Genomic DNA, 22,611 nt, shown 5'->3' with positions numbered 1-22,611 from the left:
TGTAAGAAATATTGAGTACAACAGAAAATATTTGTAGCTGATCACAACATGCTTTCATCAGAATGATGATAAATGTTTGCTAATAAGAATAAGTCATTATGTAGGTTATAAAATTTAACTTGTTGAATGATTTAAAATAAAAAAAGGTATACAATAAAAATTCTATGTGGCAAAATCAGTAAAACTGACCAACAACTCTGCCAAATTGATCTAAACAGAGTATAAGAAAAAAGTCATTGTCTCCTCTAACTTATGTTTTTCTTTTTATTTGGTAAAGCTGCAAAAAAAATCAGTCCTTGAACTCACTTCTTTTGTCTTGCTAATTTGTCGGCTTCCTTGGCAATCTGACTAGGTACTGCATTCACTTGTACTAAATCACCCTAAAAAAATGAAACAAAATAACAAATTTCATTGACTTTAATCATCATATACATGACAATAATAAAGGTTGTAAATTACAGTCAGTAATATATTTGTTTGCACTTCAAGAAAGAAAGTAAAGATGTGTTATTGCTTCTACGCTAATTCCCAGAGAAGAAGTTATGAAACTGGGCAGAATTACATTACTCAATATCAGATTAATTGCTATTACTGAAAGCTATTTTTTCCACTACGTTTTTGCTTTAAAAATCTCTAAATTATTTAGGCCTAATGATCTATTTTACAGTTGTTGAGGTTTAAATGACTCTAGATGATGTATGTCTAGTACCAATCTCTGAATCACCTTATAGAGGAAAACATATCTAAAATCCAAGTTACACAGCACACATCTCTCAATTTTTAATCATTAATGACAAACCAAGCAGCCTGACACTGCACCTTATCTAGCCAGTCTGCATCACAAGCATAGAATGCATCCCAAAACACTGACTTCACACCTTGTTTAGTAACTTTAATATATAAAAAATCTGACACAATTCTTCATCAGGCCCTGACTTCATAATCATGACTTAAAACATAAGTCCAGACACAATACATCTGATTGGTCAAATATAAGTCAGATTTAACTTTAATCTAATCATGTCGCTAAGTTTTAGCCTGGACTTCAGTTATGTTGGTGAAATTCAGTCCAGACATTTTATATCATTAATCAGTTACCTTAAGATTTTCCAGTTTGTCCTGCAATTTCTCATATTCTTTGTTGTCCAAAGAACACTGCCTCTGAGCATGCTCCAAATCTTCCCGCAGTGTTTTTGCCTCCAGCTGCCTCTGTGAAATCTCCTTTTTCATTTCATCAGCAGCAGCCTGAAGTTCCTTGATCTTCTTCTCTATTTCCTGCAACAATAGTTGGACTGAACCTTAGAATTTGACTGTAATGGTCACTTAGATATATTCACAACTTCCTAATACAGAATTCTCTTATGCGTGGGTCCCTGTTCCCTTGGGTTTCCAGTCCTAAACTTTCAATTGTTCAATATTGTCTACAATTTTCTCTTGAGTGGACCCTGAGATTTTTGAAAAAAATATGGTCCTGGACTTAATTTTCCAAATCATACATAGAGCTGTATAGATATCAACATGATCAAGAAAACAGGTTATTAAATATTGTCCTTTACAAGTAGATGTATTTTGTATACAAATGTCTGTTATAGCATCCCTCAATGAAGAAATCATCTTTGTTTCACAGCTATATTTGCAGGATTCCTACAACCCTATGAGAAGACATTTATCTGCATTAGCCAAGCACCTGTCACATGATGTATTTTGTATATACTTCATACAGGTAGCTGCTTAATACAGATTTCATTGTTTATTGTATCAAAACAGTGTAAAAGAATGAAATGATGAATATCTTTCTTGGATCATAAGAAATAGAACATAGTCTAGTATATTTGTCAGATAGTGGGAAATGAGCTAGTTCTCAGATGTAGCCTTGTCAGATTAAAGTCAAATCAGTGATAATTGGGTGTGCCACACTTCACTATTCACTAGGTTGCAGGAAATAAGTGTAAAGTAAATGTCATTCCTAAAAAACTTTTAAATGACTAAGCCATTCAGGGAGCATATCAACTTTTATTTAAAGCTATACTCTTTAAAATTCTCAAGCTATGGTCAGGAAAGTTGTACCTGGTCCTCAGTAATGGACAGTACTAAAATCCATACTCCAACACATAACAGTAATGGATTCAATTACAATTTGACTGGAGAATATTTATTTTCAGTAATAACTCTGCATTAAAAATACACTTAGTTCACGCATATTTTATGTGCTTTTCAATTTACAAGCACAGGAATTCAATTTTTATTTTGTGTGATGCACATTCCTTATACTGGACTGCACAAACCAGACCAATGGCTTTTTCTCTTAGAAAGATTTTGACTAAACTGAAACAGGGTGGCATGTCAGCCCTGAAAGCAAAGTATTCTCAAATTTATTAAACTTTCTAGCAATTCTGGTTATAATTTGACATCATAGATTTAAAGAAAGGAAATCTGAGATGAACATTTGAATAAAGCATGCACGTAACATCTGTAATTTATGATCTGAATAATGACACTCTGTAATTATCTTGAACTTGTGCCAGTAATCAATAATATATATATATATATATATATATATATATATATATATATATATATATATATATATATATATATATATATATATTCACTGATAATTCAAGTCCAACTGCAAACTGCATGGATCCAGATCTGCCATCACGTAAGTACCTACAGATCTGATTCTAAGAAGTTTATCTGGAGTAATCAATAAAACAAATAACTTAAGCCCTGTTCATCTGGCACAATATGTAATGGCAGATCTGAGTCTGTGCAGTTTGTATTCAATGTATAGGTGAGTATATCTGATGGGAAGAAGGCAATACATGATCCTTATGTCACATTAGACTACTGCTGGATACCATAATAGTGTTGAGTATTTTATTCACACTGAAGAAATTCTCAACAGCAGATGAAATAATATTTTATGAATAACTCATTTAACTAAGCAACCAAATGTCAATTAAAGAATTTTACAATATTGAGGGACAGACCACTTCATTTTCAGGGGAAAGGGGAAGGAGCTGTTTTCTGTGAATAAAACAGCTTGGAAAATAGTTTGCCCTGATTCATAAAGAAATAAAAAATTAATTATAGTACCTGAAAATTACATTATCTTTAGGTAATTGAAAAACAAATATTCTGGTCTGAAAGATAATCCTCTGAAAAATAGATGGTTGGTGTCTAAGTCTACCAGCTATTTTTAGCTTGAAAGTGTATTAAGATATTTTATTTTATTCAAATTTTCATTTTCAGTTATTTCCCTTTGGCTAAAAAGTGTAGAAACATTTGTTCTCATTTGTACAAGGCTTTTTTTAAGGCTGTGTGCACTGAATCCCTTGAGACCTCAAAACACTTTTTTCTGAGTCTAAAAAATAAAACAACCAACATGTTGGCATGTATGGGATGGGCTTAGTTTCAAGTATGGATATATCGTAAGTACAGTATATACCCATACAAAACTGTTATACCAGAGAACAATATGTATTTGACTGACCTAATGGAAAAGTTAACTACCATCATGATAATTCATATTTCAATTCAAAAAGAGGATGAACATGTGGTAGTGTGCACTTTAAGTTAAAATAATATGATTATTCAATTTAGTTTGTATCTTTCAAATTTGTTCTCAACAAAAATTCATTGCTACTAAATGAACATAACCAAACTAAGATCAATATTTTCTTTTCATTACTGGCATGCATGCTATTTAACAAATGCACCGATTTATCATCAATGATATGTATTTTACTAAATTCTCAATTTTAGCCTTTTTGGTTGCTAACTTAAATTACTTATTATAGCTTTTCAGCACTGATTTAAACAGTACCATATATACTCTTATAAAAATTGAATCCAACTACAAACAACACAGATGATGATCCGCCATTGCATAACATGGCATCAGATGAGGGTCTATGTTCTACTCCTAACAAACTGCATAGACCTGCTGTTCAGTGGATCTGAGCATGCTGCAGTTAAACTTGACATATAAGTGATCATATACAGACTGAATTAAAACAAACGCTTATGGAATGGATATAAAAAATTCATGCATCTTCATGGTTCACATATACAGTTCTGATTTTTCTTACACTATTGTGCAGTTTCATCCTTACCCCTTGTTTAGGCATTCTTGCATATTCTCTGTCCATTATTTTTCTTTCTTCCTGCAGTCTGCAAAACAAAAGTACCTGTATTTCTTAACTTCTCCATTTGGCAGTTAACATGTGCATGTTTTAACTCTCTTTTGTGGCATATTCTCCTTTTGATTAAATTAAATGAACCATAAATATTCTGGGAATCTGTAATAAATCATTCAAAATGCAAATGAAATTAATATATAAAGTAATATAGTTCCTGTAAGCATCCAAAGATCTAGATGATTTTCTTGGTTCAGCTGATTCCCCGTCCAATTCCAAGACCTGCTTGCAGTAACACTTTACAATAGAAATGAGAGAGGAAAATTGCTATTTTATGTAAAAGTTAACCTTCTTCTCAAAATCTAAACCTCTTGGAAACAACTTATGGATCTGCCCAAGACCAATAAATCTGCATAATGATTTTTAAAATTCTGATGGTCTTTTACTTTTTATACCAACAATGACCATCAGAATATAAAAGCATTATGGAAACAGATTTACTGATCCATATCTGAATCTACTATCTTTATTTCTTTGTGAGAGATGGAAAAAGTCACAAAATGACAATATTAATCATAAATTATAAACATCAAGATATACTTAAGGAGGCAGCAAGAGTGTCTAGAAATCTCATTTTTGCAATGAAACTTCCATCCCCATGTCAAAATTTTGTAACAAGCAGCCTACCAGATCACTTTGATGCATTTACTGCTTTTCTGAAGCAAACTTGACTGGCACTCAATTATATTCCTCATATCCAACCTAACTTTGATAATAAATATGCAGTCTGTCTTGCAAATGCTGATTCAGGAATTATAGTGCATAAACTCATATAAAACTTTATGGCACAGGTGTTCATTTACTGGTTGGAATAAGTCATCAGTATTAATTTCACATGATTATACAATCATTCCCAGAGTCTTTACAAAACTGGATTAAAATAGCTACAGTTCAAACTCAGGCAGCACATTTCAAACATGTCTGAACTACCATAATACTTATGATCATGGAATAGATACTGAATATACTTGACTACATCTATGTTTAATCCACAACAAATTTTAAAAAGTAATTTCCTTTCTGCCTGTCTCTGTCTCTTTGGAAGCAACAGTTAAATACTAAATGTATTAAAAATATACATACGTTTCTAATTTATATTGTAGCTGATATTCACGATCCTCAGCTTGTTTATATTCATTTCTGTATTTCAGAAGTTGCTGTCTTAACTTGGAGACTTCTGTGTTTTCTCCATCGGGAAAAGTGTCTGCCTTCTCCAGATCTACTCTCTGTTTTTCCAGTACTGATGAATAATCTCTGGCTTGTCGTAAGAGTTTTGTCATATTATCTCGTGAACTGAATGGAAATGAGACTGTGAATCAAAATTATGTTTAAAAAGTCCCAAAATGACTACCTAGAATTGATACTCTTTAATTGTCTACATTTTCTTTCTTCTCACAATATTTTACTGTAACTTTGCCTTACTCAGGTACTCTGGCATACTCATATAATGGATAAATGGTGCTTGGAAGATGTTAAGAACTTGTGAAAAAGAAACTCTGAAAGAATGTAAGTTTTAATTAATTATCATAATGTAAGGGCCACATAACAGCAATACATTATTTTAGTTGTTGTTGTTGTAGTAGGGTTTAATGCCATTTTTCAGCACACGAAAGGCTATACATGGCGGCCAGTATAAATGGTGGAGGAAGAACCCAGGAAAACCCCAGAAAGAACCATGACCCACGAGAAGCTACTGGCAAGCTTTCTCACATACCCACATTGGCTGAACATTATTTTAGGCCCAACACATTTGAGTAAGGGCCTTGTAACAACAACAGATCATTTTAGACTCAACATGTTACAGTAAAGGACAAATAACAACAAAATACATTATTTTAGTCCAACACATTACATTAAGAGCTCTCAAATGCCTCTGGTGGTGGAAAGAATGTTCAAACCATGAGAAATTAGCCAACCTAGCTGCAATTCATAGGTGACCATTAACCTTTGGAAATGCACACCTTCCATATTTCTTTAAAGTGGTGGGACTTTTTTTATGACTCAAATTGGGGGAGGGGGTATTGTGGTCCCATGGAGGGGTGCTTTATGTATCTGAAGAAACTTTTCATACTAAATTAAATCTTAAGGCGTAGTTACTAATAATCAATATGTGTTCATTTCACATTGATATTAATTAGCTGACATAAAATATGTTATGACTTATACTATAAAAGAACTAACAACAAGCAATTATTGACTGTTAAATGTGTGATGGCCATGACTCTGTTAATCATACTTTTTTATTTTACTGCATTGTATTATTTTGGAAAGAGAAAGGACAACAATTTTAGTATAAATATTTTTCTGGATTTTTAAAGTCCTGTTGTTTTTCTTGGTTAAGTGTTTCAAACTGTGTATTTAACTAAAATTTAACATAATCAATCAGCTACCTTCCCAGCACACTCTAACACTGGAAAGAGTTAACTTAAGGTTACACGTCACAGCTTTGCATTTTGCACAAGTTCATTTCTAAAGAAAAAGTGAGTCTGGATATTTAATCCTTGAGATTAAAAGTCATTTACAAAATAGTCTGAGAATGCTTATGTTGGTATGAATCCATTTTCTTTAGGCATTCAATATGTACCTGATGAGGTGGGTATCTAGCGAAGTATGAGGTATGAATCCATTTTCTTTAGGCATTCAATATGTACCTGATGAGGTGGGTATCTAGCTAAGTATGAATCCATTTTCTTTAGGCATTCAATATGTACCTGATGAGGTGGGTATCTACTTAAGTATGAATCCATTTTCTTTAGGCATTCAATATGTACCTGATGAGGTGGGTATCTAGCTAAGTATGAGGTATGAATCCATTTTCTTTAGACATTCAATATGTACCTGATGAGGTGGGTATCTAGCTAAGTATGAATCCATTTTCTTTAGGCATTCAATATGTACCTGATGAGGTGGGTATCTACTTAAGTATGAATCCATTTTCTTTAGGCATTCAATATGTACCTGATGAGGTGGGTATCTAGTTAAGTATGAGGTATGAATCCATTTTCTTTAGGCATTCAATATGTACCTGATGATGTGGGTATCTAGTTAAGTATGAGGCATGAATCCATTTTCTTTAGGCATTCAACATGTACCTGATGAGGTGGGTAAGTATGATTATCACATGGTTTAAATGTGAAACTATGCACATAGACTAAATTGCCATTTTTAGAAAGCAAAAATGTGTACCAAATGTTTAAAGTGAAATTGAAAATAAAACGTTTGGCCAGTAAAATTGTCTTAAAATTGTATCTAAAGACCAGTAAATTTAGGTATCTAATATCCATATTAGCACAGATGAAGAAAAATTGGTTTGTCTGAATGGGGCCAGTGCAAAAGTACCAAAATCTGGCTTTTTTGAAGTATTTCTGCTAGTTTACAAACTGGATTTAAATGAATATAGAATAGGTCTGACTCAAATATACAATAAACTTGCCAGCTACATTACAGAGTGTAACCTCAACAACAACTTCTTTGCATTCCATTGGATACAATTTGTATAAAAAAACTGCTCCATGCTTGGTACTACCTTTGCTCAAGGTAACAATAACCTTAAAAGTCTTGTTCAAGCTGAAAGCTGATATTCTGATGAAGGATATTTGTTATGGTGGTGATTATAAGCCCCCTCCCTCTTTTGTGAGACATGCAATTTGTTGAAAACATGTTTAGAGAAATGTTTATTATGTTTAGGGATTTGGGTCCAAAAGTATGACTTTCATAAGACATGACATGGTAGCTATGGTATATGTCAGTAATAAATAAAGTTCTATAATGCTGGGTCATGAAATTAAAACTAATTGTGGGTGTTCACATTTGTGAATACAAGGTAAATAAGTTGCAAAAAAATGTATTTAAAAAACAATTCTCCTCTTGTTTGGGGTGGGGTGGTAGTGTCAGTAAAATTTCTGAAGGAGGTTCATAATTATTTTTCTAAAATCTGTGCATTCAAAACTTCCTAAATAAAATGCCTCCAGACTATCCTTTAACAATCACCAGGTTAAAGTCAAAATCCCAAGGAATGATAGTTGTTGTTGTTGCTGTTGTGGGGTTTAACACCATTTTTCAGCACACAATAGGCTATATATGGCGGCCAGTATTAATGGTGGAGGAAGAACCTGGGAAAACCCCGGAAAGAACCACCGACCCATGAGAAGCTCTTGGCAAGCTTTCTCACATACCCACATTGGCTGAATCTGTGACTCGAACCGCCGCAGACAGAGGTGAGATGGCAGTGATCCGTAACGAAGAGCGCTTTAGACCACTCGGCCACTCGGGGCCCCTCCAAGGAATGATAGTGTCATTGTAAAGAATAGTATAAATGAAATGTGAGTTTATGTTACTGGGAAAGCAGTAACTTGTAAAATATTGAAATAGTTTTTAAAAAATTGTTTATATTTGTACGTAGCTAAGGGTTCAAGCAATCCAATATCAAACAGTTTTGGAGAACATTTTCTTACACTACTTCAGCTAAATATTTATCTCCCAAATAAAGTGTCAATACACAAAAATGTATGGGAAAAAGTAACCTGTCACTAACTGCCAATAAAATAATAATTAGATGAAAATTAATAAGTTTTTTAAGGTCGAAAACTCTTTTTATCAAATATACAAAGAAAAGTTGGTGAGTGAAGTTTCTCAGTAGAACACAATTAATAAGAACAATTACATTTTTTGCAATAGAAAGCCTGGGTGGCTGAATCATGGCTAGTTATAAATCACCAAAGATTTCAAAAGGTCTCATTCTTTTCATGGGCTTTATCATTTTCTTTCAAAGTGCTGTCATTACAATGTTTTTTCTTTTCATTATTTCAAAAGACATTAAAACCATGTAATTTTATGTCCAGACTCCCCAAAATTCCTAATGCTTTAATAAACACTGGTAAATGTAACACTGATGATGTCATTATGTAATGATTACAACATTTTGAACTGTGCGATGAGTATTTATTTTCTATCTATTCTCATTTATTAGTTGAGTTCAACTGTAAACTGCACAGACCCAGATCTGCCATTGCAAAATGCATCTGCAGTTCTGGCACTATGCAAGTGGTTAAAAGTAATCAGTAGAACAATCAATACAGACCCTGATCTGCAGGTGCATTATGTGATGGCAGATCAAGGTCTGTGTTATTTGCAGTTGGACTCAACTTATTAGCAAGCATATATAGCAACAAAAGCAAACTGTCCAAATGGAACCCAAAGTGCATTCTCCTATGACAAATGATCCTTTAATACAAATTTTTTAGCATCTAAAGTTTCAAAAATTAATTTCAAAAACAGGTGGTCTTTTAGCACAGGTTAAATCAATATACAGGAATGTAAAAAAAAAAATATTATCTGATAAGTTAAGAACAGTTTTTTTAGCAATCAACATTCACTGACAGTTCTTATTGTTCTGTAATTCGCTAGGAATCTTACCCTTTCAGGGTTTCATAGAGTTCTGTATATTTGGCCCTCAAGTGAGCTACTTTTGTTCCTGTCAATTTTCCTTCTTGAAAAAGCTGTAAATGTAATATAAACAAAATCATGAAATTCATACACTGTGTAATACAATCATACAAAATAAAGTCACTATCAATACGAGTTTGTTCTATGTGTGAAAGCTGATTCTGCTCTCCAGTTTTTGTCATCTTTAATTTTGTATTCAGATTAAAATGTCATTTAATAATTGCTAAATGAAATTTCATCTTCAGGGCAGTTTAATCTAAATACAAAGGTGAAAAGTGGAAGACGATATTGCAAAAGATGTAATGTGTGTGTGTGTGTGTGTGTGTGTTCTAGGTATTTACTCAAAAAGATAAACATTACTGTGTGTGTTGTTTGTTTACTTTCTTTAGTATTATTGATGATTATTAATGATACTGATGATAATTTATAAGTCTTCAGATTTTTCAATACAAAGTACTTCAAAGAATTCCTTACATACTAACAAAAGATTATTTAAAATTAAAATCTCATTATTATGCATCTTTTTCAATGAATCTGAAGAAATTATTACATTTATTTTTTGAATAAGATAAAAAGTACTGATAAATTTTGTGTTACATCTGAGGGTATGTTATACTGAGTTAGATTTAATAGTACATACCATATTACACAGACCACACATACTCTCTTGTATGTCAAGTCTAACTGCAAACAACATCGATCCTGATCTGCTGTTGCATAATGCATCAGCAGACCAGGGTCAATGTTGTTTGTTCTACTGAATACTCCTAACAGACTGCGCAGATCCCGATCTACCAGCACATTATTGCAGTTGGACTTAATCTCCATGTTGATATGGCACCAATTTCATTTAGGACCAACTAGACCCAAGGATGAATACGTATGTAAAGTTTCATGTGAGTCATCCTGGTACTTTATGAGGAGTAGTTACAGCAAACTTACACTGGGATACATGACAGATGATTATGGCCATTATATAAGTTCTTCAAGTCTATGACAAGAAGAGCTAAAAGGAAAGTTGTTAAACTGAAGTGAAAAATAATATCTTTCACATGACAATTAGAAAATTCAACCTTTTTCCTGTCTTTCTTTTATTTATAGGCTAATAAGGTTTCTGTGTGTGTATGTGATTTGAATTTTCAATTTTAGCTTTTAATTTTTCAGTCATATTACTATGATGTCTGCAGTGTGGCAGTTTATGGTGATGTCTAGTACTGGGGCATCAAGCTGGAGACATGTAGCATCATATCCCACCCAGTCACATTATCCTGACTCCGAGCCAACCAGTCCTAGTACTAATGTCTTAAAGCTGAGTGCCAAGCATGGCAGCTGCTTGTACCATTTTTATAAGTCTTTGGTATGACTCTGCCAGTGTTCAAACCGGTGACCTCCAACATTTGAGGAAGATGCTTAAACCACTAGGCCAATGGAGCAGTCTAATATGGTTTCTGTGTCATTCTCAAATCTGAAACTTTACAGTTGTAACCAGTCCAAATTGTAATCCATGAATAAAAATCATAGTCATTTCCAGATAATGTAATAATTTTCCTTCCTGAATCCCAATTAATTGAGTAAGAGCCCATCAAGGATGATCCTGACAGGATCCTAGTATGATTATGAATAAGGCAAGCTTTTGCAGGTTTCTTCATCTGCCTGTCAAATAACTTACTTCTTCTAGAACCTGGAAGGCAGGACTAGCTGAAACCTCCACCTGATTCTCTTCCTGTTGAACCACACGAGGTGGAACAGCAGATATCGGAGCTGCATATTCCAGGGGGTCCCCAGTGTCCTGTTCCTCTTCTCTCTCATCACCAAACCCTCCTTCACTCATTTTGGTTCTAAAATACAAATTAATGGTAGATATTAACTAACATGTTAACAAATATAAATAATACAATACACTCAATGCACTGCTTCCATTCTTAATTGTCAGATCATACAAGGAACTTTCATATCTTCTATTCACCAATAAATATTCCTCCTAAACTGCCAATTCTCAAATTAAAAAAAATATAAGCTAAACTTTAGATCCTTTGCAGTTATAAATGACCACAGTCACAAATAATGAATACAATTAGCATAGAGGATTTTTTAAAAAAAATATCCCATTTCACAGGAATTAAAAACTAGTGATATAAGGTTGACTGAATATTCACATGCTAAATATTGCCTTTGTAAGTAACTCAATAATGTCATTTTTAGTGAGCTCTTAAGTTACATAACAAGGCATTTGAAATTTAAGCTAAGCAGATAAATCTGTGGCACAGGGACGTGCCTCTCTCTTATTATCTTTTAGTGTTTTGCACATATTCCATCACAACTGAACAAAGACAAGTAAGTGTTCATACTTTTTCATCAGGATATTTTTGGGATCATGAAGCACCATTACAAATCTCCAAGATCTGCACTTATTTTCATTTCAATTACAGTAGCAAAAATATTTTTTCAGTCAAACATTATTTAACACTAACAAAGAATGCTCACAAAACTCAATATACACATACATGATTATAAGATACCACTGAACAATTTTCGACTATGACCAGGGTCAGCAATGTACCCTCTGACCTTTGCCCTGATATGTAAAAAAACCTTCATAAGCATAATTCTTAATGAAATGTAAATATATTTTAAAAAATACATGCAAGGGGTAAATCTGACAATGTTATTGGTTATTCTGACCTCTAATTTTTGTAATTCTGACTACCATGTCAAAACACCAACCCCTCTGCTTGTGTAGCTCTGACCCTTCCAGTTTAGGATGTGTGTAACTGAGTTTAGATCATGCAAGGACCAAAACATAGAATCCAGTGAAGATCATTTCAGACATGTTTCATAGTGTTATACAGAAGCTTTTAATGGTAGTCCTGTTGGAATGTTCATGTCTGTTTAGTCCAAGACTATTTGCAGGTATGGAACAAATACATAATTATTTACTGATCTGAGTTTGTTGCATTTTGAACTAACTAACAAGCACTGCATTAAGGAAAACACTCTACAACTCTGTCACTCTACAACTCCGTCAGCCTTTGTTTTTCTAAGTTAGTGTGTGTGTGTGTATGTGTGTGTGTGTGTGTACAAACATGTCTGCATGTAAAGCAGTAGGAGATATGTTTGACAATTAAATTGGTGACTACAGACACAATACATAATTTTACTCAACAAAAGTCCTCCTAGATATGGAATAAAGAATACATGAGAACATGTGTTCATTTAATTTATTACAACAATGCTTGATAATCATGTTTGTGAACAAAAGTCAAATGTGTTCATGACCAAGAACATAGATGTTATGTCAAGTGTTGAGTGTCCAAATTTTATACTTTATTTCATTCTTTCAACACTTTTTCTAGCCACAGCACAGACTGGAATGCATCCATTTCTTTAGCTACAAGCAAAATTCCAACAGTCCTCCAAACATTTTTACCAGCTAAAGGACTAGTATAAATGCCAAACCCTACACAATAAATCACACAATATGAAAATTGCCGTAAATGCATAAAAACAGATAGGAGAAAATAGATAGCCACTCAAGCACACTGTAGGCCAAAATTTAAAGAACTAAAGAAGTTTCATTTTCAACTTATTTGTAAAACTTTGATACCTAAAAATCCTATTTTCATTGTTATTACAAATTTCTACTGCATCATATATGAATAACTGCATCTAAATAAATCGACCCACACAAAAGTTGGTGCAGGTATCAGAAGTGATGTATCAATAGAAGAATTCACTAATACAGAAATTATAGTGCTGTGAATATGCTGTATGATCCTGTGGAAATCTACAAAATTAAAATGTAGCACCTATGGTCATTGATATAATGAGAGTAAATAGGAAAACAAATAATGACAATTATTGTAAAGAATTACAAAAATAATGTGCACTCAACTATGGAAACTCAGTCTCTGAAAGCCCTAATTTTCTATCATGACATCAGTTTGATAAATAAAAACTAAGCATTCAGTGCAAGTTTAGGATGTTACATGCATGTTTAAATGACAGTACTTGATCACTCTGAAAATACTCACTCAAACAAAATCATGTTTGAAACACTCCTAAACTACTTTCCTCCTTTGGCGCATTCAAAAAGACATTAATGTATAAATAATTTGACTGTATATTAATTTTTATTTTATAGTATTCACAAAATAGGCCATCAAAGCAAACTGAGCCTAGACAAGAAAAATAATGCAGTAGGTAAATCCTACACAATTTCCATTCATTCATATTTGTAGCTGTAGATTTTGGAAATTCTGTTGGAGCAAATTTTACAAGAAATAGATTATAATCTGCACATAAGCTTTCAAAACAATGCATGGGAATTTGAAATTTTGAAGGTTTTCTCCTTAAATAATCTTTCATCTTGAATCCAGGTGGTACAAATACTTTTTAGCACTAGAATCATCCCTTTTGCACATAATAAATTATACATTCTTGACAAAAATCTTATTTACATGGGAGAACCATGAACATAAAGTTCTTCAATCAAAAATTTACTCTAGACCAATCATATTAAACTATTTAGTGCTACCTCAGCAAGTTTCTGATAGAACTAAAATTACAGAAATTGGCAGATTCACTATAAAAATGCAAATGAGGTTCTGAATTCGTATAATGTTAAACAATGTTATGTTGGAAACAAAAATCAAGAATTCATGCAGTATCACCATTATCATCAAACTTAACTTTCTTATAATGAATAAATAAAGTGAAAAAGCCAAGCTTAAAGTATTATAATAGAAGTCATACATTTCATGTATGCACATCTATTCAAATTAAATACAAATTGTTGTTTTAAAATATAATACTAATTATGCTTAACCAAAGCCTATTCAGTTCTCATTATTGACTGATCTGCACCTTAACTGCTACCAAGAAACAACCTGATGAAATTTTTTTTATCCCTATAAACTTTTACCATGGTGGCCATGTAATAAAATGGGTCAAGAAAAAAGTAAGCCGAGTCTATTCATGAAAAAAAAGGTAGTATGAATTTGTTTATCAACATGTGTAGCTTTCATTGTGATATCACCACTTGTAACATTCAATCTAGGTTGTACTCAGTCACACCTTTAGGTTGATCTCATACAAAAATGTCCACGTGCTACAATATTGGTTTTTATGTATGTACTTCTTGATGCATGTAAATAATGACCTTCCAAAGGTATATGGATATATGAGGGTCCAAATTAAGTGAATAATTGCCATGTAAAGATATTCTGAATCAGATTCTAAAAAGTGATACCCATTACTGAAATATTCAGTGTTGAATGCCAGGCTACAGGACCTGCATGACTTTATAATCACTGCATTTTTAATGCTTTTCGATTATTAATTAAGTTTCATTTCTGTATTACTCATACTAAATGTGCTTTTAGAAAAAAGGTATGCTTTTGATTATCGAGCAAACTTTACAATTAACTCAAGAGGTTTATCTTTCATAACTTTTGATTCTAACTAGCATACATAGTCAAAATAACTACATCATACTGGTACATTGTCATATCCTTTACAAATGTAAAGAAACTTGTATAATAGTTGTAAATAAATAAATAAATAAATAAATAATGACACAATGTGGTGTACTAATCAGGTAATGAAACGTAAAGTGTTAAGTGTGTGAAAGTTTCTGCGACAAGACAGATATAACTGATGAGGCAGAGATGTACATTATATCCCCGTGTATAACTTAAGCCCATGTTTCACATATTTCAAATTATGTTCATCAGCGAAAGTGAGAAGAGAGATCGCATGATTGAAAACAAAAAGCTAAAAATTCTAAATACCAATACGTTAAGAGATAAGGTCTTAATTTCCTCCTTGCGTGCACTAATCACTCAGATTATGACGCTTTCATTGCCAGTCATGAATTATTCCTGAACCGACAACATGGCTGTCTAAACATGGAAACAATCACCATGGTCTATGCGCATGCGGTTGAATATATGTCGTAAGAAATCTCTGTAATATTTAATATAGTATATTTATTTAATTATAATTTTAACGATAAATAAAGCAATATAATCATTCTGAATACGAACTTTTGAAATTATTGGACATAGTTAAGTGATTTTACTACAACGAGGTTGTCGTTAATTACGACCGTTATGTTGCACACATGTTTTCGGCGTTTTGCCGCATGTTTTGACTCGACGCTCGGAATTTGCGTGATTTCAACCAAAAATGAAGATCGAAGAAGTAAAAAGTACCACAAAGACTCAGAGAATAGCAACACACAGTCACATCAAAGGACTAGGCTTAGACGAAAATGGATATGCCATCCAAAATGCAGCTGGTCTGGTCGGGCAAGAATTGGCTCGAGAGGTTCATTTCATCTGTATTCTAGAATTTTCTAAACCATTTATAAAATTAACAAAATTATCACTGGTATCCGTGTACGGTATGATTCTCGAATAAAATAATAGATGAAACCGGTAAAAGTAATAGCAGTAAAGTGTATCATGGAGATGTGACACAGTGAATCTACTTTGGTATAGATACTCGTATGGTTATGGAACATTAATTTTTTGTTGTTGCTTAAATCAGCATTTGTGAATCGTACTGCCAAGGCAGCAGTATTGACCATTTTGTAGGGTTAGTTTTAACGCGTTCCAAATAATGCACAATGGCTTAAATTTATAATAGTAGCTTAGAAGTATATATCTAATGTACGATATTATCAAACAGAAAATTAATGAAAATCTTAGTCATGCCTCGCAGAAACAATGTCATAAATAATCCTTACTGGTACATTTTTTCTCAGTGACAGTACCATTATTACCAATTAGAAATTAATGTTTATCTTTGTAATAGTAGAAAAACCATCATAACTCGTGCTGCTATAGTCTTTTGAAAAAGAAAGTCCTACTTCACAAACTGTTAGAATTCAAAGCTACAGATGGTCTGCACTTAAATAGTGGTGAAGGAAGCTAACATAATAAAGCATGCACATGTAGCAATGATGTTCAGAACTTTGAATATATTTGTCTCAAAAAAAGTATCTTATTTGAAGGTAATTGATATCATATGTAGCATATAATTTGATGTAAGAAAAGCAAGCATTTCTTAAATATTTTGCCATATGACCTAAAACAAATGACTTCATATTTTAATCAGCATAAAAACAATGTGATCAAATTTTTTACAATAAATTCTTAGAAAGTTTATAACAGTTAAGAATTTAATTATTTTGTGATTAATGTTATTTTCAGCTGCAGCTATGTATGAAGTCTTGCACATATGTAATTGTTGTATGTCCCCCAAATCTTGATTCTCTACAGGACATGCTTTTTTGTTTAAAAAAATAAGCAAATATGCCTATACTTTTTATTAGTATGTCCACTCACGTCTATGTTGGCACTGGCATTGAGCACAGGCAAAGGGTGATCAGACTGGGATGGCAGTGCATATCAATTTTAATGAGCCTGGCCTTGAAAGCATTCAGGATTTTTGTGCTTGTTGGCCAACTTGTATTTTTAGTGTTTATTTTTGAGATAAAAGTGACCCAGTGGCAAGATTCAATTTATTTTGAGGTTGAAATAATGACAGAAGAAACCAAAGTTATGCAAGGACACAATTTGTAATTTAAGTAATCTATTAGACTGCAAAGAAAAATAATTCAGTAAACATGGGTATTTATTATTTATATTTGTATTAATAAATGCTGGTTGATAATGAGTGTAGAGCAACATTAGGAATAGAACATTCTATGGTGCAACTCATTTCAAATATTCAAACAGGAAGAAATATTTTTTTGTGTGCAATATCTGACAAGTTTTGATAGTGTCTCTTAATAGTTGAATGATATTCAATCAAGTGTATTGCTCGAAATTAAAGCTGAAGATCGTGTAGTATTGCTGCATTCTCATAAGGACAAAATCGAAGTCATGCTTTGTTTGGTGCCTGGCCTAAACTGACAAGCTAATATCATAGCCAAGAAATTAGTAAGTACACTAGAATAATGCTATAATTGGGGTCCAAAAATTGGATCACATTAATATAGAGGTTGCGTTAATGCGTGGTTTTACAGTATTTTACTTTTTTTCACAGAACAAGTCATTGGCACATATATGTGTATTTATGTCTAATGTATATGATGAATAGGGTATCAACATCATTTACTATTGTGCCATCACGGCATGCAGTTCATCTGTAACGCATATAATTCCATTGAAAAATTGCACACAGAATTACAATTTTTTCTTTTCTTCCCAGATCATTATATCTGAATTCAACGTCTAATATACAGCATGAACAGAGTATCAACACAGTTTACTTGCCACCTGATATCATACTGTCGGGGCTTGCAATTAATCCATAATATATGTAATTCCATTGCAAAAATTGCATACATTTTTAAACTATTCAATAATTTGTCACACATCATTGAACGGTATCTGTACAAATTTCATACTGCTAAAATTTTCTTCTGTGTTTCCGTGTACATTTATCCATTGCAAATTTCCAATAATTAACACATGTACGCCTATTCGTTTGAATGACTATAGCAAGAATATTTAACAATCAACACGTTTTCAGCTTGCATATAACTTTTACTTAAGATTTTGTGAATATCGAAAGAAAAGTGTGAAAATTAGTATACATATCATTGCGCAAAGTGCAGAGAATGACTTCTGAATGCATGTACAATTTCATGCCCTTTCATTTTCCAGCTAATAAAGCGGACATTATTTACTGGTCAACTGATTGTGTCTAATAACACTGTCAAGCCCAGCAAACCTGTTGGCAGTTTTCTTTTTTTGATGTTTGTTAAATTGTCAGAATCTTCTATCAACCACCACATTGTCTGCTGCTTGGTTGTGTATGCAGTTAAAGAAGAAACACATTTTGGCTATTGTTTGAGCAACAGTTTTATATAGAATTAATTGAAGACAATAACAAAGATGACTTACTGGCTTTACTCATGAACCAGTAATAAATAACATTCCCGATAATGTTTATTTTGGCATAACACTTCAAGAACCTGGTGAAATTGTTAAATTTCAGAAGCTATGCCACGATCATATTATATTAAAATTCATATGCAGACTTTTCCCCAAAATGATAATAAACGTTTTACACACTATTTCTCATACTTAAAAAAATGTATGGAGATTCCTACTTTCATTGAAGGCGGAGGGTAATACTTATCTGTGGATGGAATTTTGACACAGTTGTCGGCATAATGTAAACTAAGTATTGCTGACATGCAATAGCATTCTTTTTAAGAGGCCTATATCTAAATGAACTAGTAAAGAAGAAGATCTAGCCACTGAATAAAGTAAAAATCATACTTCATCCAATGAATTTAAATGAAGCATACAAGAATTAAAAGAAATATAAAGGCTAATAAAATTGAGAAATTTCTTAAATGTCACCTATGTTTATAGTCATGATTATTATTACTCTTGGTATGATTTTTAATTTGTACATGTAATTAACTATTCATTTGATTTCCTTTCAGAGTATTACTGACACATGTATACTTAGCTAAGGAAAGATGAAATATATAAAATAACTAATATCATGAAAAACTGTATGATGAAGTTTCTACTGTACATTTTTTTGGTGGAATACATATTTAAAACAAAGATTTTTCAGTAATTTACAAGGTACCTACTCCCATAATTAACAAATTTTACAATAATAACAGCAACAGTAATTAGAAGTGAAGGTGGTATCCTTTTGATCATGAGATAATGGTTCGGTGTTCCATTTAAACATCTTGGGGGAACCACCAAATTAGGAGTTCATATCTTGGAGACCTTTTAATGGCAAATAAGTCTTGTCATCAGGATATAATCTCTGTTGAATGTTACAAACACTTATTCATCTCTATGCTTTGCCATAATGGAGCTCTTCATGCTTTTCCACAATAGAGTATGTGCAAAACACTAGAAGAGAATGGTAGAGACCATTGACATTTTCAGCGCCATTGTAGATTTCTGTTTTACCAAGGAGTTAGATGGGGGTTGGTCATCTTTAATGACCAGAATTACATTACATGATATAGAACAGAGACATCAAAGTTAATCCTTGGTGGCACTGTGGCATAGACTTTGGTGATTCCTTGCTAGTGCTTATTTCAGTGCTAGCAGTGGATTCATTGTAAATTTGGTTTTATTTGTTATATAGTAAACTGTATACATGGGTATCATTTTGTTTATTATTCAGGCAGCTGGTGTGGTTGTGGAGTTGATCAGGGCCAAAAAGATGGCAGGGAGAGCAGTACTGTTAGCTGGTCCACCAGGAACGGGAAAAGTATGAAATCAAATCGAATACATTGATTTATCCTTTATTTACAATGCTGAATTTGTACACCTGTGCTTTAGCTTTATTTGATACCCTCCAGTGCTCAAAGATTTTTTTTTTTAGGCACAGGCCCCAGGCTGGTGACTTAAATAAACTCACAAGCCCTGACTTAAGTTCCACAAGTCCAGACAGTTCATATCTGTCATCTCTCAAGCAGGGAGAAAAACCTCTCGATTTTGGAAGTATTTCTACACCTACCTCCCGGTCTCATAATATCTCCCGATTTTTTTTAAAGAAACTCCCAATTATTACAATTTGTCTGGCAATTTTCATTTAAAAAAACAACAACTCCAAACAGCCCATACATAAATAGATATATGCACTCCACAGATGCCATATTCTATTTTATCACTTGTGAATACTGCTGTGAAAAAATAATATCACACTACAAAGTGATTTTCTTCAGTAAATAGAATGTTAAGATTGAACATTATTCACATAAATTTCAGATATTTTAAACCCCTACAACAGTACTATAGTAAAATATAGAAAAAAAATAAAGTTGTCACCAATTAGTTTCAATCCCTTGAATGATCACTGTGAATGCTGTGTAATTTTCTCTGCAAGCAAAATCGCATCTCCATTCCACCAAAGAAACTAAGCCAGTAAACATCTGGCCTTCCTCTACCCTATATGTAAACTTCAGTTACCATGATTAAATTAAAAGAAGGAATACAACACGATTTGAACTGGTAAAATGAAGTCCTAGGCATTGTAAGTTACAACAAAATATGGCATCGTTTATTTGCTAATCAATTGTTGGTGCTTATATACACACACTGTAACACATGGTTTCTTTGAAGTATGTCTGCAGTGATAAATCTACAATTTCATCCCAAAGAGTCCCAGGACTCGCATATGTTCAAATAATGAGTCCCGCTCAAATGTAATGAGTAAAATGATTCTGCTAATAAATGGCAAACACATTGAGATACATCAATTTTCTTTATTTATAATACAGAATTATTACAACTAGGTCATTATTAACTACAAGATCAACTCCTTCACATTACTTTAGTTCATAAATTCGCCTGTTTTTCTTAGATCTCCAGGCCTGTAATACTGTCTTGTAATCAAATGGCACAGTACATAGCTTTACAGCCATCAGTTTGTGCTGAGTCTCATTATTCAGACTGTTTCTAGCTTTAACCAGGATTCTGTTCTGGGCAGAAAACCCATGCTTGTACTGCTGAAGTTAGTGCAAGTGCTGCTAACTTGAGCAAGTTTAGAAAATCCTCTCTCTGGTGGCGGTCAATTAAATGACACAGTTTACACATCACATCTTGAGGGTACTTCTAAGCCATAACTACTTTCTTAAGGAAAGTCCACTCTAGTTTTGGCTTAACAGAGTCAGTAACAGGTTCTGATGGTTTTTTCTCAATACTTCTGCTACTTTCCCATTGTGCACTTTTTGCTTCTCCATAATATGTACACAGTCTGTCAGTCTCTTCATCTCCGTCTGTATCCACTTCTCTTTTTGACATCATGCTGATAGGTCGCATAGCAAGAATATCAAAGCTTGTAAGAAGGTCATCTGCTGGAAATCTGGATTGGATGTTCTCAACTAATGAGTCAGTGAAGAGTTTAGTGATTTTCTCAGAAGTTGTTCTTTGTGATATGATGATGCTCATTAAATTTATTGCCTTCAGGTCTTCCTGGAGTTTTTGCATGTATGGAATTTCAAAGCTATATACCTTCTGCAGATCGGCATTACACTCATCAATTTTCACCTTCACAAGGGCCACACCCACATTTTCTTTCTGGAAGAACTGGCTGAGAATGTTTACAGGAGCCATTGCTTCCATCATCATGTATGTTGTCGATATAAAACTTTCATTAGCTATCTTTTTCTTCATCCCCCCAGCTTTGTGGTTCTTGTGACTGGCTTCGGCCAGGTAGGTAAGCAAGCTATCAAGAGTTCTCTGTACAGCAGTCAGGGCACTAGAATAAGACAACCACCTCACTGAATGGAACTTCTAGAACCTCCTATATGGCATGTAGTCAAGCCTCGCGTTGACTACTTCCCTTAAAATAGTAAAAACGATCAGTCACTACTTGCTGATGCTTTTTTAATGGTTCTATTTTCTTTGCTGCCTGGGACATACACAGTGCCAACCTATGGGCAACACAGTGAACATTATGCATATGAGGATTTTCCCTTCTCAATATCGTAACTGCTCCTTTTTCCTTGCCCATCATAGCAGATGCTCCATCTGACCCCAAACTCATTATTTTTGCTATTGGAACACCCTTTTCTGACATTTCTTTCACAATGGATGCAGCGATTCCTTTCACAGTAGCATTTAAGCATTCAATATTGCACACATAATGACACTCTGGAATAAAGTCTTCATTCAATGTCTGAGCATACAAAACCAGCCTTTTCCTGTTGGAAATGTCAGTGCTCTCATCTGCAAGTAATGTTACCACAGGAGATTTCTTAATTTTAACAGTTACAGCATTGTTAGCAAATTCTGCTAATGACTCCAGCAGCTCACTGGCAATCACTGAAGATTCATAATTAATATTACTCTTTCTGAGAATGTCAAGATCTTGAATTCCCAATTCATGTAAAAGATTCACAAAAGACTTAAATTTTTTCAGTGGGATGTCTTCATCTGCCATCCATTTAACAACCTTCAGTAAGGCA

At 33.2% G+C, this 22,611-nt stretch overlaps 2 protein-coding genes across 3 annotated transcripts in view; one reads left to right on the top strand and one right to left on the bottom strand.

Annotated features, from left to right (window-relative positions):
• LOC149788023 (coiled-coil domain-containing protein 146-like) overlaps positions 1 to 15,549 on the bottom strand; it is a 37,053-nt gene extending 21,504 nt beyond the window's left edge. The window contains exons 1-7 of one of the 2 annotated variants that reach the window (XM_089974294.1): positions 15,437 to 15,549; positions 11,317 to 11,485; positions 9,618 to 9,700; positions 5,286 to 5,495; positions 4,119 to 4,176; positions 1,099 to 1,275; positions 307 to 380 (exon numbers count right to left, since the gene is read on the bottom strand). In XM_089974294.1, the coding sequence (XP_089830420.1) occupies positions 307 to 380; positions 1,099 to 1,275; positions 4,119 to 4,176; positions 5,286 to 5,495; positions 9,618 to 9,700; positions 11,317 to 11,478 (764 nt within the window). In that variant the 5' untranslated portion in view covers positions 11,479 to 11,485; positions 15,437 to 15,549. The remainder of the gene's footprint in view (positions 1 to 306; positions 381 to 1,098; positions 1,276 to 4,118; positions 4,177 to 5,285; positions 5,496 to 9,617; positions 9,701 to 11,316; positions 11,486 to 15,436) is intronic. The other variant, XM_089974295.1, reaches the window with a different exon arrangement.
• A 217-nt stretch (positions 15,550 to 15,766) lies between these two features.
• Positions 15,767 to 22,611, top strand: part of LOC149788022 (ruvB-like 1) — a 29,514-nt gene continuing 22,669 nt past the window's right edge. Inside the window, exons 1-2 of the mRNA XM_089974293.1 lie at positions 15,767 to 15,974; positions 19,824 to 19,910. Of these exons, the coding sequence (XP_089830419.1) occupies positions 15,834 to 15,974; positions 19,824 to 19,910 (228 nt within the window). The 5' untranslated portion in view covers positions 15,767 to 15,833. The remainder of the gene's footprint in view (positions 15,975 to 19,823; positions 19,911 to 22,611) is intronic.

The sequence above is a fragment of the Sinohyriopsis cumingii genome, chromosome 11 (assembly GCF_028554795.1).
Source record: "Sinohyriopsis cumingii isolate HCF-2022 chromosome 11, ASM2855479v2, whole genome shotgun sequence".
Classification (NCBI taxonomy): Eukaryota; Metazoa; Mollusca; class Bivalvia; order Unionida; family Unionidae; genus Sinohyriopsis; species Sinohyriopsis cumingii.
Note: the sequence above shows the minus strand (reverse complement) of the source record. Positions and strands in the feature narration are given on the sequence as shown.